Source organism: Emydura macquarii, unplaced genomic scaffold (assembly GCF_026122565.2).
Source record: "Emydura macquarii macquarii isolate MOO-44397 ecotype Brisbane River unplaced genomic scaffold, CSIRO-AGI_Emac_v2 contig_306, whole genome shotgun sequence".
Lineage (NCBI taxonomy): Eukaryota > Metazoa > Chordata > Testudines > Chelidae > Emydura > Emydura macquarii.
This window is the reverse complement of record NW_027130443.1, coordinates 75,782-90,913: the sequence shown is the minus strand read 5'-3', so window position 1 is coordinate 90,913 and position 15,132 is coordinate 75,782. Positions and strand designations below refer to the sequence as shown.

General features: G+C 64.2%; 2 protein-coding genes across 3 annotated transcripts; both read right to left on the bottom strand.

The window, feature by feature from the left end:
* Nucleotides 1-571: 571 nt before the first annotated feature.
* Nucleotides 572-2,970, bottom strand: RNF227 (ring finger protein 227). The gene is made up of 2 exons (XM_067555034.1): nt 2,397-2,970; nt 572-1,630 (listed from the first exon to the last, which is right to left on the bottom strand). Exons 1-2 carry the CDS (start codon nt 2,881-2,883, stop codon nt 1,578-1,580), a joined length of 540 nt encoding a protein of 179 aa, XP_067411135.1. The 5' UTR covers nt 2,884-2,970; the 3' UTR covers nt 572-1,577.
* Nucleotides 2,971-5,729: 2,759 nt separating this feature from the next.
* KCNAB3 (potassium voltage-gated channel subfamily A regulatory beta subunit 3) lies at nt 5,730-14,897 on the bottom strand. Of its 2 annotated transcripts, XR_010921162.1 has the most exons (15): nt 14,507-14,897; nt 13,618-13,661; nt 13,422-13,459; nt 13,190-13,269; nt 12,858-12,902; nt 12,593-12,637; nt 12,233-12,276; nt 11,925-12,011; nt 9,830-9,915; nt 9,492-9,612; nt 9,141-9,235; nt 8,688-8,808; nt 8,430-8,518; nt 7,794-8,084; nt 5,730-7,135 (listed from the first exon to the last, which is right to left on the bottom strand). XR_010921162.1 is itself a non-coding variant. In XM_067555020.1 (14 exons), the coding sequence occupies exons 1-14, from the start codon at nt 14,743-14,745 to the stop codon at nt 7,995-7,997; spliced, it is 1,224 nt and encodes a 407-aa protein (XP_067411121.1). In that variant the 5' UTR covers nt 14,746-14,897; the 3' UTR covers nt 5,730-7,994. The 2 variants fall into 2 exon arrangements, 1 of the variants encoding a protein (XP_067411121.1); XM_067555020.1 differs by having other exon boundaries at nt 5,730-8,084.
* Between the last annotated feature and the right edge of the window lie 235 nt (nt 14,898-15,132).

The window sequence follows — 15,132 nt, the reverse complement described above, 5'->3', positions numbered from 1 at the left end:
TGGCAGTAGGAAATGCAGCCCTGAGTAGGAGTAAAATTGAGTCACATTGGTAGAACAAGGATGCTGAGAACAACAATCAGATGGGCTCAGGGAGTGGGGAGGAAAGCCAAGGCAGCTTGAGAGCTACACCCCATTTCTGGGCTACCTAGACAGAAGAGTGTTGGGTCTATGGAAGGGACAGAAACTGCACTTGGTCTTAAAGCTACACAGATGTCAGAGCAGGCCACCGGGCAACTAGAAAGACTCTTAGAAGGTTATTTTGCCAGGAGCTAGTGGCAGAGATATGCCACAAATCAATGACAACACCCTTCGCATTGGAGGTTAAGGCAGGATAAGGCAGGATGAGGCAGGATGAGGCAGAAGCCTGAGTCTGTGACAGAGAACCCCTCCAGCTCTAACCACTAGACACCATTTCCTAAGCCAGAGATAGAACTCAGGTGTCCTGACTCCTAGTCCTGACCATTGGACTTTCCTCTCTCTCTCTCTTTCCCAAGTAACAGCGACATGGTCTAGTGGTGACATTGCCTCCAGGCACCATCTGCCTGTTGGAAAGGAGATGAAGGCAACTGAATCAGCTTTGACATCTCCGGTTTTATTAAAATTAAATATAAGTTACAATAGTCAAATATTAAAGACAAAAACCCAAAAGGACAAAGACATTCCCTATTTCGAACCCTTCAAGATTTAAATTCATTTTACAGAAATACTACAATAGAGAGCACCAAAAGCCAGCCTCTTCAGCGAGAGAGGCCTGGGGAAGTGCAAAGCCTTCGCCTCATGCAATATAGTTTCATACGGGAGTCCAGAACTGGGGGCAGACAGGAATTCTGCCTGCAGATCAGGCCGCTAATTTGCGCAACATTAATCAACAAGGGTTCGCGGATATTTTGGCAACATCACCCCAGTAATAGGCTTTTCACCAGGATTCGCAGAGAAAGAGGTGGTGGGTCTGAGGGGCATTTTGAACTGGTTTGTTAACACACAGACAACCTCGTGGTCTCAATCCATTAATACTTGAAGTTCAGATTTTGCCCGTAGGGGACTTTCCACCAGAGACCTTCACAGTATCTGCTGGTAGGTAGGTCAGTGGCATCGAGAAGTGGAGCGCGGAAGAGCTGGGCATGTCAACATTTCTGGGACTGCAGATGTCAGGAGCAGACAAGCCTCTGGGATGCTAGACTCCGAACTGATCAGATGCCAAGGCTTCTCGGTGACAGGTGGTCGGAGATCTCAGGGAATGGACACTTCCACCGATTCGACCTGACAGCACACATCAAGTATCCCTGCTTGCAATGGATATGAGCAGCGACAGGTCATGGCCGCAGGCGATCACACCAATCCCTGGCGCCTTGTGAGTCTTTCTCCGCAGGTTAATTAGAACCAGGAACTTCAGCTCCAGCGCTCTGGTAGTGTCTCGTAGAGCGAGTGCAGTCTAACAAGGCCGGACAGCTTGTCAGTAACTACCCGCCTGGAGGGGAAGCACAGCCGCACAGGGGGGCAGAGCGGGTTTTTCCAAGAGTTTTCAGAGGCTTTTGGTGAGCCGCCAGGCCCAGCGGTCGCGGGCAGCCCTTGGACGTTCACATGATGTAGCAGGTCATGAGGACGAGGTCCTTCATCTCTGGGGCGTAGGCTACGGGAGAGTCACAGAGCTGTGAGGTAACGACCGGAGCGAGTCGCACTCCCGTACCTCTCCCAACACGCGCCCCGCAAGCCAGGCTGGCGAACGTTTACCAGCAAAACAGCTCCCGCCGAGAGCTTCCCATCCCCGCGCTGGTACTGACGCCTGGTCTCCAGCCCACTTGCCTCCCAGAGGTGGGGAGAGAACCCAGGAGGCCTGCCCCCAGTCTCCCCACTCTAAGCCACTAGGCTCCACTCTCCATGGGGAAAGATAAGGGTTGACGTCACCCACCCTTGCAACTCCCTGCACCAGAGAGGGGCATGTATAGGAGGGTGACCTGACATCACCCCCCCCCGCACACTCACACAGGGCCTGGGCCAAGGGGAAGATCCGGACGTCACCTCACCCACATGCCGGTGGGGGGGCGCATTGAGGGGAGGAGTGACTGGACATCACCCCCCCCGACCCCGCGCTGAGGGGAGATCCGTGACGTCACACCCCTGCCGATTGGGGGCGTGCGTTGAGGGAGATCCGTGACGTCACTCCCCCACACCTGGGGGGGTGACACGACGTCATTCAACCCTCCCCGCTCTAACGTCCGTCCCCCTCGCAGGCCAAGTGGGGCCAGGCCCCGGCTCCCCACCCCTCAGCGCCCGCCCTTGGCCAGACTGGGAAGGACCCGGATGTAAGGGGCTAAGGCAGCGCGCGCCCAGCCGTTGAGACGGAGCAAGCTGACCGTTGGGGGAGGATCGCCCGCGCGAGGCGAACGGATACTCACGGTTGATTGGCTGTCTGCGGCGCGCGCTGCTACTGCCGCCACCTCTCAAGAGCTTCTTCAGCGCCCGCCACAGCCGCGATTGGTTCGCCTCCTCCGGCACGTCATCGCCGGGCGCCGCCTCCTCCTGGGGCGTCTCCTCCTCCCCTCGCTCCCACCTCCCAATCCGCTTCCAGAGCTCGGAGTCGACGGGGGGCAAGGCCAGGCAGCGGCGCCGGCTGCTGCTCCGCCCTCCCGCCCGGTCGCAGCCGCCGCGGCGCATGCGCAGAGAGGTGACGGTGCGGCAGTAAGGGCACGTGACCTCCTCCCAGCCCTCGTGGCTCGCCAGCCGGCAGAGGCAGGCGGTGCAGAGCACGTGACGGCAAGGGGCGGGGCGACGCCAGGCGCCGTGCGCGGGCCCGAGGCGGCGCGGGGCGCGCTCCCGGCGGTCGTAGGGCTGGCAGCAGATGCCGCACTCCAGCTCGGCGGCGCCCGCCTCCTCCGCGTCCATGCTCGGGTCCCGTGTGCGCGCCGTACCAGAGCGCGGGGGCCGCGCGCGTGCGCACTCGTTCCACGTTCTATGTTGTCTCGCCCAGCGGCTCTTCCCGCGCGGGCCGGCGGCGGTTGTAATATAGCCGGCCTGGCCACGCCCCCCGCCGCCAGGCCACGCCCCCGCCCCGCTGCCGCGATGGGGGGGACCGGGCTCGCTCGCGGCCAAAACTCCTCCCCTTCCCGGAGCGCGGGGCGGCCGGACTCCTGGGTTCTCTGGGGGGTTGTAGTGCGGGGGGCCGGATCCCGGACTCCTGGGTTCTCTGGGGGAGGGGTGTAGGGGGGGGGGGGCGGATCCCGGACTCCTGGGTTCTCTGGAGGGGGGTGTAGTGGGGGGGGGGGGCGGATCCCGGACTCCTGGGTTCTCTGGGGGGGGTGTGTAGTGGGGGGGGGCGGATCCCGGACTCCTGGGTTCTCCCCGTGACCTCGAGCCCCTTGCGTCCCGCGGGTGTCAGCGGCGCAGAAGAGCCGGTCAGGGCCGCTTGGTCACGGGGAGCCCGGCCCGGCCCCGACTCCATGGCTGAGCCCAGCCCTCGTCATGCTGGCTGCTGCCCGGGCGCCCCCGAAGAGTCAGCCAGTGAAACAGTCCGAGGCTGGGTGGGGAAACTGAGGCACAGAGGGGGTTGATGTGGTCGCGCTGGCCACTCGGCCTTCAACTCGGCCGTCACTGGCTGCCCGTTCTCTACAGGGCTCGTGGGAGGGGAGAGAAGCAGTTCGGGCCAGGCCTGCCAGGATGTGACCCCCCGTTCCCGCTCCCGTGGACCCCACGGCTTCCCCCTTGCTCCGTCCGCCTGTTCCAGCTCCGTAACGTGATTCTAGCGCAACCTGTCCTAAACTGCCTGTAGTGTTGCTCTGCTGTGCCCTGCCCCAGAGGTGGCTGCATTCCAGGCTCGGTTGAGCGAGCCCCATGCAGCATGACTTGGGGTCCATTAAACAGTTGCTGCGTCCCACCCCAGAGGTGGCTGCATTCCTCAAAGATCCCTTGACGTTGCTTTGGTGTCCTCCGGCCGGAAAGGAGCGGCCGTGGCGGGATTGCTCGAGGGTAGGGTGATGTCACCCGAAGCTGCTGTGCTGACCATGCGTCATTCTCTTGTCCCACAGGTGACGGCTGGCCCTGGGCACGGAACCACGTGGAGTTGGCTCTGGAGATGAAAGGCCCAGCTGAGTGCCCCTGGCAAACCGGAATCTGAGGGCGTGGGCTCCCCCCCAGCTCCACAGTCTAGCCAGTCTCAGCTAGATCCAAACCTGCCCACTAGCCCTCACTCCCCTGCCAGAGCCAAGGATGGAACCCAGGAGTCCTGGCTCTGAGCCCCCCCTGCTCTAACCACTAGACCCCACTCCCCTCCCAGAGCTGGCGGGGGGGGCGGTGGGTGGGTATTGAGGGCCTATGATTGGCAGAGGATCTTAACCTGGAGGAAAATAGCTTCAGGGAAGCAGCGGGGGTGGAGCAGGGGCTCGGCCCCGTGCCTGGCTGCACGGCTGCTCCCCTGCTGGCCCCATATATCCCAACCTCTGACTCACACCCACCAGCCAAAAACTCCGTGAGTCATTCCTGGCAGGTAAATAAATACGCAGGTGCCCACGTGCCAACTGCCTGTGTCACCCCCACGGCCCAGCTCTGATCCTTCTCTCTGGGACAGACACAGCCCCCCAGCCAGTAAAACCTGGGCTTTAAGAACATACAGCGAGGCTCACTGACGTCCTGGCTCCCCTGCTCTGACCAGTAGATCCCACTCCCCTTCCTGAGCCGGGGAAGGAACCCAGGTGTCCTGGCTCCCAGCCCCCCCTGCTCTAACCACTAGACCCCCTCCCCACCCAGAGCCAGTGAGAGAACCCAGGAGTCCTGGTTCCCAGCCCCCCCCCCGAGCGGGAAATAGTCCGGAAACACACAGGCTGTGACCCCTGGTGACTATTTGCCATGAGTCACTGCAGGACCCGGGACTTTTCCAGCTGCCTTGGCCCCCTGCCAGCGCCCGTCCTGCACGTCTGCCCCAGCCAACACCCCGCCCCTGAAGTGCCCCCCCCCCCCGCTGTCCACAGAGGCCAGGCTCGGGGGACACGTGCCGACCTCAGCCCGCAGCTCCCCGGGGTTGGCCCCCCGATTTCGTCCCCCCCCCATGTCTGCACTCAAGCAGCGTTTCAGCCCCATCGCTCCACGGTGGGACACGCCCCCCCGCCCCGAAAGCCAGACGCCCCTGCTCAGGCCTGGTCCCCAGTTGTGGGGGGGGCGGGATCTGAGAGCCTCACGATGCCAGATCTGGTGCTGCTGGGAATGGGGGATTGGGCTCTCGGGGTGTGTGTGGGGGGGTTCACATGTCCAGAGGGCACCGGGCTGGTCAGTACCGGGAAGCGGAAGGAGTCGGGGGGCGCAGGGAGGCAGCCAGCGAAGGCGGGACAGTCCAGCAAGATCAGGCCCAGCTCACGCAAGAGCCCAGGGGATGCGACTCCCATCGGCTGGGAATCCGGCACCGGTAGAGAGAGATGGCGGCTTGACACCAGCTGAGATGCAGCCACTGCTGAGGCGGGGCGGTTGGTTATACAGGGACCCCTCACCCAGCGCTGAGATGCAGCCAGCTCTGGCCTGGAGCAGCTGGTTATATGGGGACCCCTCACCCGGTGCTGAGATGTGGCCAGCTCTGGGGCAGAGCAGTTGGTTATATGGGGACCTCTTGCCCGGCACTGAGATGCGGTCCCCAGTTGTGGGGTGGGGCGGCTGTTTATACAGGACCCCCTCGCCTGGTGCCACTGCCCAGCCCCTTGGCTCCAGCTACCCCCTGGTGCTCAGCGGCATGGAGATACCAGTCTTGGTTGCTTTACTGATTTATTATTTTCCTTCTTACATTTCAACCTACTTCCAGAGAGAGAGAGCAGCGATTCCCCGCAATCCCAGAGATCTATGGGGCTGAGCAGGGCCGGGGGGGCTGTGAGGGGGGACCCGGCTGGAGGAGGGTGACAGAACGGCCTGCAATACACTGCCTCACGCTGGAGGGGACACTTAGCCCTGAGACAGACCCCCCCAACTGGGCTCCCCCCAGCTACGCCAGTGCCTCTCGCTCCTGCCCCCCCCCAGCCCTGCTGGTGCCCCCCACTCCCGATCCACCGCACTGCAGCTATTTCAGTCCTTGGGCTATTCTAAACTCCTTTCAAGCACAGCCGCAGAACCTGCCTTTGAAGTGGCTCCGTGTGAACGGCGCAGAACACGGCTAAGGTCACACATTGCGTCAGCCACCAGCAAGGAATAGGACCCAGGCGTCCTGCCTCCCAGCTCCCCCTCTAAACACTAGCCCCCACTTCCTTCCCAGCCCCCAGCCCCCATTCTAACCACTAGCCCCCACTCCTATCTCTTGGTCATCAGAGTTTAATTCCCCTCGCACCTGAACCCATCTGATGGGATCCTAAGAAAAACATGTCCCCTCCCGGCAGCTGGGGTGCATTGCAGGATTGCCCGGCCTCTCCCACCGTGGGGGTGAAACAAGAGCTCCAGTCCCAGCCCCAACTCTGGGTCACACCTGGGGCTGTCTCCCTGCCTGGCCCACTCAGGGTGGCCTCAAGGGAGCCAGCCCCAGGCTGCGTTACAGGTTGAGTTACAGCAAGACGCTCAGCAGCTGTTCCCCTGCGCTGGCGAGGGATTGGATTCCATGCAGCGCCAAGATGCGGCCAGCTCTGGGGTGGGGCAACCGGTTATACAGGGACCCCTCTCGCTCGGCCCTGAGATGCAGCCAGCTCTAGGGCGGAGCAGCTAGTTATACATGGACCCCTCGCCCAGTGCTGAGATGCAGCCACCTCTGGGGTGGCTCACGGGCAGTGGCTGGCAACACTATGAAGACGTAGGCCAGGAAGTGAAGGGAAACCCATCTCCCCTGGGGATGAAGTTTTTGGAGAGGCCAGGTGCAGGGAGCCGGGTCGCCTTTGGCCCGGAAGCCTGGGTCCACAGCCTCCGTTGCCCTCCTGGCTGGAGAATCGGAAGCGCTGATCTCTCGTTTCTGCCCAGCTTCGATCCACCCCGCCACGACAGGGGTCACCTGGCTGGCCACCGTCTGTCCGGCAGCCAGGATTGTGCGAAAGCAGAGAGGGCAGCGGGGGTAGGAGGGGGTGCGGGTGTTCCTGGACGGGGGAGGGGGGGCTCGTGGCATGATGCCCCCCACCCTGGTGTCTCCCCGCCCCCACTGGAGCATTATTGCTATAGGAAGAGATGGCTTCGGGGGGGACGTTTGCTGAAAGCGGAGAAACAAACAAAATTGGGAGGAAAAACATCCTGGGGTGGTGGTGAGGGGGAGGTTGATCGATATCTTTCCACCACCAGGAACGAGGGGGGCGTGGAGAAATAGTCCCCCAGAGGGAATTCCCTGTGTCTCCAGCAGGGGGTGCTGGCCAGCTGTGGGGGCAGGAGGAGCCCCATAGGGCCATGCTCAGGCTGGGGGGGCAGTGTAAGGAGAGCTACATGCGCCCCCCGCTAGTTTTCCACGCCAGCCACCTCCCCATGCTGCCGAGATCCGTACCCTCAGCCCCCCCCCCAGAATGCAGACCCCTCTCCCCTTCTTGAGGTGCCCCTCCCGGCTTTTGTAGACCCCCCGACACACCCGGTTCATGGCCTCGAAGCCTGGGTGGCTGGGCCCAAGGATGGACGGACAAACCGACCCCATCCCCCAAAATAAGTAAATCGGCCAATTGGCAGGGGGCAGCCAGCGGTGCTGAAGGAGGCAGGGCCGAGCTAACGAACCCAGGTGGGTTCTAACGATTAATTAATCCCATGCTCGGGCTCACCAGCCTCGTTCCAGGCGGCGGCCCAGCCCTTTAAAAACGGGAGCAAGGATCCAGCGGGCGGCAAAGCGGCAGGCAAGATCTGGCAGGCGAGGGGGCGGGGCCTCTCACCCTCCTATCCCTTGGCTGGTGGCTGTGGCGGTGATAGGTCGAAGCAGCAGGGAGCGGGGCCTCGCCACGGAAGGGGGTGGGGTTCGTCGTGCTTGAAGTGGTTCTGCCCTGGCGGAGAGAGCGGGCCAGGGAGGGGAAAGCGGAGGGATACGCAGGTCCGGTGGGACAACCGTGTGCACAGTCCCGGGCGCCGATGTGTCCCTACGCCCGGGACTCTTTTTTCGTATTGGGCTTGTTGCCCAGGAGGGCGTCAATTTCCTGAATGACGGGCGGAGTCAGCTGGGCCAGAACCTGCAGAGAAACATGGGAGGGGAGTGAGATACCCCGAGGCCTCGCCCCTCCCCTAGCGGGAGAGAACGCTGGTGTCCTGGCTCCCAGCCCCCCTTCTCTAACCACTAGCCCCCCTCCCCTAGCCCCCCCTCCCCTCCCACAGCCAGGCAGAGAACCCAGGAGTCCTGGCTCCCAGCCCCCCCTGCTCTAACCACTAGCCCCCACTCTCTTCACAGAGCCGGGGAGAGAACCCAAGAGTCCTGACTCCCAGCACTGCTCCTCCCAACCACTAGCCCCCACTCCCCTCCCAGAGCCGGGGAGAGAACCCAGGCATCCGGGAGGGTCTGCTAGGGGCAGGGCGCTCACCTGGATGGCTCCCAGATTCTCGATTAGCTGTTCGGCGCTGGAGACTCCAAGCAGGACAGAGCTGACGCCCTCGGAGCGGAGGCACCAGGCTGTGGGGCAGAGACGGGGTAGGGTGGTGTGTGGGGAGCCGGGGGTCAGCGGCGAGCATCCCCCACCCGGCACCAGCGCCCCCCTGGGGCCAGCTCTGACTGCCGGCGGAGACAGCGCTGCCCCCGCCACCTCCCCCAACCCAGTCATGGGGCAGGGTCCGTCCCTCACCGATTGCCAGCTGAGCCACGGTGCAGCCCAGACGCCCAGCGATGGGCTGCAGCTGCTTGATCTTGGCCTGCTGCCTCCGGCCGTCCTCGCTCTGCACCTTCTCCTTCAGCCAGTGGTAGCCCTGGGGGGAAGATGGGGCATCAGGAGGCGCCAGGCCAGGGGTAGTGGGCATGGGGGGGGGGGGGGCTAGAGGGTGGAGGGAGCCCCGAGGCGGTGGGGCTGGGGCAGTAAGAGGTGCAGGGGAGGGAGAATGGGGGCATGAGGGGGCATTGGGGGTGTAAAGGCACATCTGTGGGGTGGGGGGTCCTGGTAGCGGAAGGGGGGAAGCACAGGGTCCCGGCAGGGTGGGAGGGGCGTACGGGCGGGGCAGGCTCCTGGTGGGGCAGGAGGGGCGTACGGGGAGGGGCAGGCTCCTGGTGAGGCAGGAGAGAGACCAGGGGGGCCCCCCCATACCTTGATGGCGGCCCGGCAGTTCTCGGGGACCTGCTGCTCGTATTTGCCGGTGATGAGGCCACAGGCCAAGGGGGACCAGGTGACGGCGCCCACACCTGTAGGGGAGGAAACAAAGGGATCAGGCTCTGCCCCCCAGCAAGTGCCACCCCCCAGCCCTCTGCCTTTACCCCACAGATTCCCCCTCCGTCCCCATCTCACACAGCTAACGCCCAGCCCTACAGCCCCTTCCCCACAGCTCCCTCCCTGCCCGAAGGACCACCCCACCCCGGTAACTCATGTCCCACAGATCCCCCTCCCTCCTGCCCCACCCGCCCCCCCACCCCCTGCCCGCCCCCCAGCACGGGCACCCACCGATCTTGTGGTACAACTCGGGCAGTTGAGACTCCACCTTGTCACGCTTGAACATGTGGTACTCGGCCTGGTCGCACACTGGGGGGATGAGATTGAACTGCCGGGCCACCGCGTAGGCCTCCTGTGGGCATGTGGTGTGAGAAGGGTGTGGGGTGGCCCCCCAGCGTCTTCCCCTCCGCCACCCCGGCACCGGGCCCCCCCCCTGCCCACCGGGCATCACCCTCTCTGGCTCAGCCTCCCCTGCCGCTGCGGTTCCTGCCCCATCCCCAGGTCGCTGCTCCCTCCCCCCAACCCGGGGGATGCCCCCCCAGCTTGCCCCACGCAGGCGGGTCACTCACCATGATCTCCACTGCGCTCCAGCGGGAGGTGCCCCAGTACATGGCCAGACCCTGGTTGATGACGTGGGTCATAGCCCGCACGATCTCTGGGCACGGGGGAAGAGGGATCAGCCTTGAAGCCCAGCCCCCCACCTCCCCGCCATCCACACCCCAGCACCCCCATTTCATCCCCACTGGCGCAAAGCCTCTGGCCGAAACATGACATGCGGCTGCTTCTGTGGTGTTAGCTCTGAATCCTACTGATGGCAACCGATAGTCCTGCCTGCAGACCGGCTGTGCTGGAGACACCGCCTGCTCCTGTGTATGACAGCGAGCGTTAACTCTGAACCCTACTGATGTCCATTTGAAGCCTGCCTTGTGGGAGAATGTCTCTGATAGATCCACGACTTGCTGTCAGTGATGCGCTATCAACCCTGGACTCTACCAATGGGGGTTTAAATCTCAGTTGCACTAACAGATATGGGGTCCGTTACCATTTAGCGCAAGGGAGCGTAGACTCTGAAACCTACCAATGGCCGTGTTTCCCGCCCGCTCTCCGGCCAGATGTGGGACCTGGCCCAGTTTCTCTCAGTGGTCATGTTAATGTGAAGACCTAGTGGTGATGAGTTTGCTCCCAGCTGGCCCCGGCGGAGATGTGACCTAGCCCCATTCACAATGGGGTGTTGACTCTGAAATCTACCGAGGGCCATATTTCACCCTGTGCCGGACCGGACAGACAGGGGGGAACCTGGGCCCAGCCATCTCCAAGGGAGGCGCCGGCTGTGGGCGTATTTGGATCTGTGTCTGTCTGTCCGTCCGTCCTCCTGGCAGGGCTGTTCGGAGCTGGGCCCAGCTATGCGTGATTTGGGCTGAGGCGAGCAGCTGCCGGGTGCCGCGGCTTTGACCCTGAGCTGTGTTTTCACCCGGGTTCAGGGGACCCCTCGGCTTTGCCGGGAAGACACCCCTTTCCCCCCTGGGACATGCACACTCCCCCCCTTTTCTCCCGGGGGGCTCACGTGACGCAGAGCTAGCAGGGCAGAGGGGCGGCAGTGGAGTGCCGGCCCTGCGGCCTGGCGTCCGTCTGCCTGTGTCTCTAGATCTGTGTGTCTATCTGTTGTGGGGTGGGGGGGCCGGGTGTCTAGATCCCTCTGTCTGCCTGTCTAGATCCATCTATCTGGAGGTCTAGATCCAGGTGTCTGGATCTGTCTGGGTCCGTCCGTCTGTCCAAACCTGGGGCCGTCTGAAGCAAGATCGGGGCGCGGAGGCCAAGCCTCCGTCTGTCCATCCATGCCTCCCTCTGTCTCTGCAGTGTCTGTCCCCCCCCGACCCCCGCATCCGTTGCTCTGTCTGGGCTAGGATGGGGGTTCGCAGCACAACCGAAAGAGTCGAAAGTAGGCGGGGCGGTTGTCCCCCCCATCTCTGTTCCCCTCCCACATCCTGCCCCCATCCTGCTCCCCCACCCCGACTTCTCCCACCTCTTCCCAAACACTACCCAGCCCTATAGGGCAGAGTCCCCTGACCCCCAGAGACCCAGCAGGGGGGATCTCTGTACTATCCAGCTGGGGGTCAGGGGTCTCTAGGGTTCTATGGAGTTTTGGGGCGGGTCTCTACGGGGCTAGGGTAATGGGATCTGTTATCTATGGGGCTGGGTCGATGGGGAGGGGGGGTATAGAAGGGGTGGAGGGAACCTATGGGCGTTTGGGGAGGTCTCTGGGGTTTGGAGAGCAAGGGGGTGAATAGGGTCCTAGGGGGTTCAGGGGCCTCTATCCTACAGGGCCAGGTCCAGGGGGTTCTATGAGCTTTGGGGTGTCTATAGGGGGGATCTATAAGGGTTCGGGGGAGTGGGTCTCTCCAGTACCTTCCAGAAGCAGTAGGCGGAAGTTGGGGTCACACTCTGCAGGGGGGGAAGCAGATAGAGGTGAGGGGGGGCAATGGGGGGACCCCCACTCCCCATCCCCCCACAGCTCCCCCCCATGGGAGATCTCCCTGGTGTGTGTGTATGGAGGGACACGCAAGGGCTGTCGCTGCTGGAGTGGGGGCGCCCAGAAGGGGGGGCACCGCCTAATTTGGGGGAGCCAGGGGAGGGAGGGATGTGGGGGGCCCCCCCGTGTCTCACCTTCCATGGGACTATTGGCGTCCATGCGGTTGGCGAAGACGATGTCCACATAGTCCATCTGCAGCCGGTCCAGCGACCCCCTCAGCCCTGGCGGGGCGGGGCGGGGCGGGGCACGGCAGGGTCAGTCGGGGGGGAGGCAGGAGTGGAGACCCTACAATAACACATCCACACACACACACCGCCCCCTCCCGCTGCCCCCTCCCCTCAGCCTTGCCCCCATCAGCCCCAACCCTGCCCCACGGCTGCCCCCTTCTCCCCACCAGTTTCCCTGCCTCCCCCAGCCCCCCTTCCCGCACCCCACGTCTCACCCTCGATGATGTGCTTCCGGGAGAGGCCCCGCTCCGTCTCCGCCCTGGGGGGTGGGAGAGAGAGAGAGGGGTGTGTGTGTGTGTGGGGGGCCCCCATGAGTGCCTGACCGGCTGCCCCCAAACCCGAGCACAGGGGAGGCCCCCTCAGGACCCTCCTTCCCCACTGGGCTGAGACCCAGCAAACTCATCTCATGGATAAACCTGGGCTTGGGTCACAGCTGGCGCCCCCTGGAGGGGAAAGATCCCCTGCTCCGTTCCTGGCCCCCCCCACCCCGCCCCTGGGCCAGCCAGCCCCCCTGACCTCCCGCCCTGCCCCTGGGCCAGCCAGCCCCCCAGCCCCATGGCATTGTGGGTACTCACTGGCCACCCCAATAGATCTTGGTGGTAACGACATAGCTGGATCGTCTGCGGGAGGAGAGGGAGGCGGGTTAGACAGGCAGTGGGGGAGGGACCCCTCCCAGCCCCACGGGCTTGGCCCCACTGCTAGAGGCTGAGCCGCCCACCCCGATCCCTGGCCCACAGCGCTCCTGCCAAGCCCACTGCCCCACGGCACCCCCCCCGAGTCCCCCATCCCACTCCATGCCCCACGGCACCCTGACAGAAGGGAGGTTGGGGGTCCAGTTACCTCCAGTCTTTGCTCTTCAGGATGTTGCCCAGGGTTTTTTCTGCCCTGAGAAGAGGGAAAAATCAGATGAAAGAGAAAATTGAGCAGGAAAAGGAGAGAAACAACCTGCTCTGGCTGGCAGTACAGCATCCCTGGCCCGGACGCCTGGGTTCTCTCCCTGGTTCTCGGAGGGGAGTGTTGCCTAAGGGTCAGAGCAGGGGGGGCTGGGAGCCAGGACTCCTGTGTTCTCTCCCCGGCTCTGGGAGGGGAAGGGGGGGGGCTAGTGGTTAGAGTGGGGGGGCTGGGAGCCTGGACTCCTGGGTTCTCTCCCACCGGGGGGAGGGGCCACCTACTTGCCGGACGCGTAGACCTCGGCCGTGTCGAAGAGGTTGACCCCGTTCTCATAGGCGATGGTCAGCACGTTCTCTGCCGTCTGGGGGCGCCGAGAAAGCGGAGTCAGCCGAGCGCCCCACGGCTCCACTCCCTCCCCGGAACCCCCCCCATCTCCCTCCCCCGCCCCCCCACAGCCAGGATGGTGCAGGGACCCATGGTGCTCCCTGGCCCCGGGGCTGACCCAGGACTCACCTCGTCGGAGATCTGGGAGCCAAACGTAACCCAGGTGCCTGCGGGGAGAGAATCAGGCAGGTGAGACGGAGCCAGGAGAGGGCGTGGGGGGCAGGACCCCTTCTAGCCCCCCCTCAGTCTGTGCCGTCCTGGGACCTCCCAGCCCGTGCTCTGCACACCTGCCCCGCTGCCAGGATCCCCGCGACCCTGCACTCACCAAGGCCGAGGCAGGAGACACGGAGTCCGGATTTACCCAGATTTCTGCAGGAGAAAGGGCAGAATTGAGGGGGGGGGGGGTTACAGATGCCCCTCTCCCCAAAGACAGAGAGTGCTGGTGCCCCTCACTCCCAACCCACAGTGCCCTGCCAGCCCAGCCCCTGGGCGCCCCCCCGCTCTGCTAACGCTCTTCCCCCGAGTCCCGCCCCAGAGGTGGCCGCATCTCAGAGCCGGCAGGAGCAGCATGGGGAAACTGAGGCACCAACCACCAGACTTGGCTGAGATCACTCAGCCAGTCAGGGGAGCAATGAACCCAGGAGTCCAGGCTCCCAGCCCCCAGCAATCACTAGATCTCACTCCCCATCCTGGGTAAAAGACATTACTCCTGGGGAGACACCCCTGCCCCAGCTCTGCGGTGCCCCTCAATCCCGACCGCAGCCCCCTGCCAGCTCGACCTTTAGCACCGGCCTGGGGCAGCGTCACCCCCTCCCTTCCCCCACCCCCATGGCTGTTCCCGTCACAGGCCGGCTGGAAATGTAACGCCTTGGTGTCTTCAGGCTGGGCTGGCCCCGGCCCAGGGAACCTGACACGGGACGAGCGGGGGATGCGGCTCAGCGATCACCAGCCGGGCTCTGATGCAGCACAGAACCCAGGAGTCCTGGCTCCGAGCCCCCCCGCTCTAACCACTAGCCCCCACTCCCCTCCCAGAGCCAGGGACAGAACTCAGGAGTCCTGGCTCCCAGCCCAGCTCTAATCATTGAAGTGGGGGCTCCGTGTTCCCCCTCTGAGCAGACCCTTCCCCCCCTTCCCTCTCCTCCCCCACCCCAGCATCCCTCTGCTCCCGAGACCCACCTGCCCCACAACTCATGCTGCCCCCCCCGACCCCCTACCTGTACTTCATGCCGGTGGCCCGCCCCGTGGACTCCCGCAGCAGGAAGGCGAGGTGCGGGAGGTTCTGGCCCGGGGTCCGCAGCCCCACCACTGCCAGCCCCCGGCCCCCCTTGTGGGGCTGGTGCCCCCCATTCCCCAGGCCCCCCCCAGCCGGCGCCCCGCGCCCCCCCGTGCACAGCCGCTCCTCGGTGCTGCGGCTCCGCAGGTTCTGCTCCGTGCAGGCGATGGAGACTTGCATGGCTCAGCGCTGCCGAGGGGGGTCCCGCGGAAAGTGAGGGGAGTGGGGGAGCTGCGACCCCCCAGGGATGCTGGCTCTAGGCTCAGGGTGACTGCAGCCCCCCCCTTCCTTCTCCCACGGATGGGAGCTCCCGGGACGGGGGTGGGGGGTCGTGCCCGTGGAGGGGGGCGTGCGGAGTCCGGGGGGGGGGGGGGGATGAGGTGGGTGGGGCGGGGGGGGGGAAGTGAGGAGGGTCCCGGGTCCCGACCGATTCCCTGCACTGTGCGGAGCAAGCTCGGCCTCATTTGCATAACAGGCTCCGCCCACTGGTCCAGGGCAAGGGATAGAGGGAGGGGCAGCGGGAGGGATGGATTCCCGGCTCGGGGGGAGGGGCGCCAGGACTCCTGG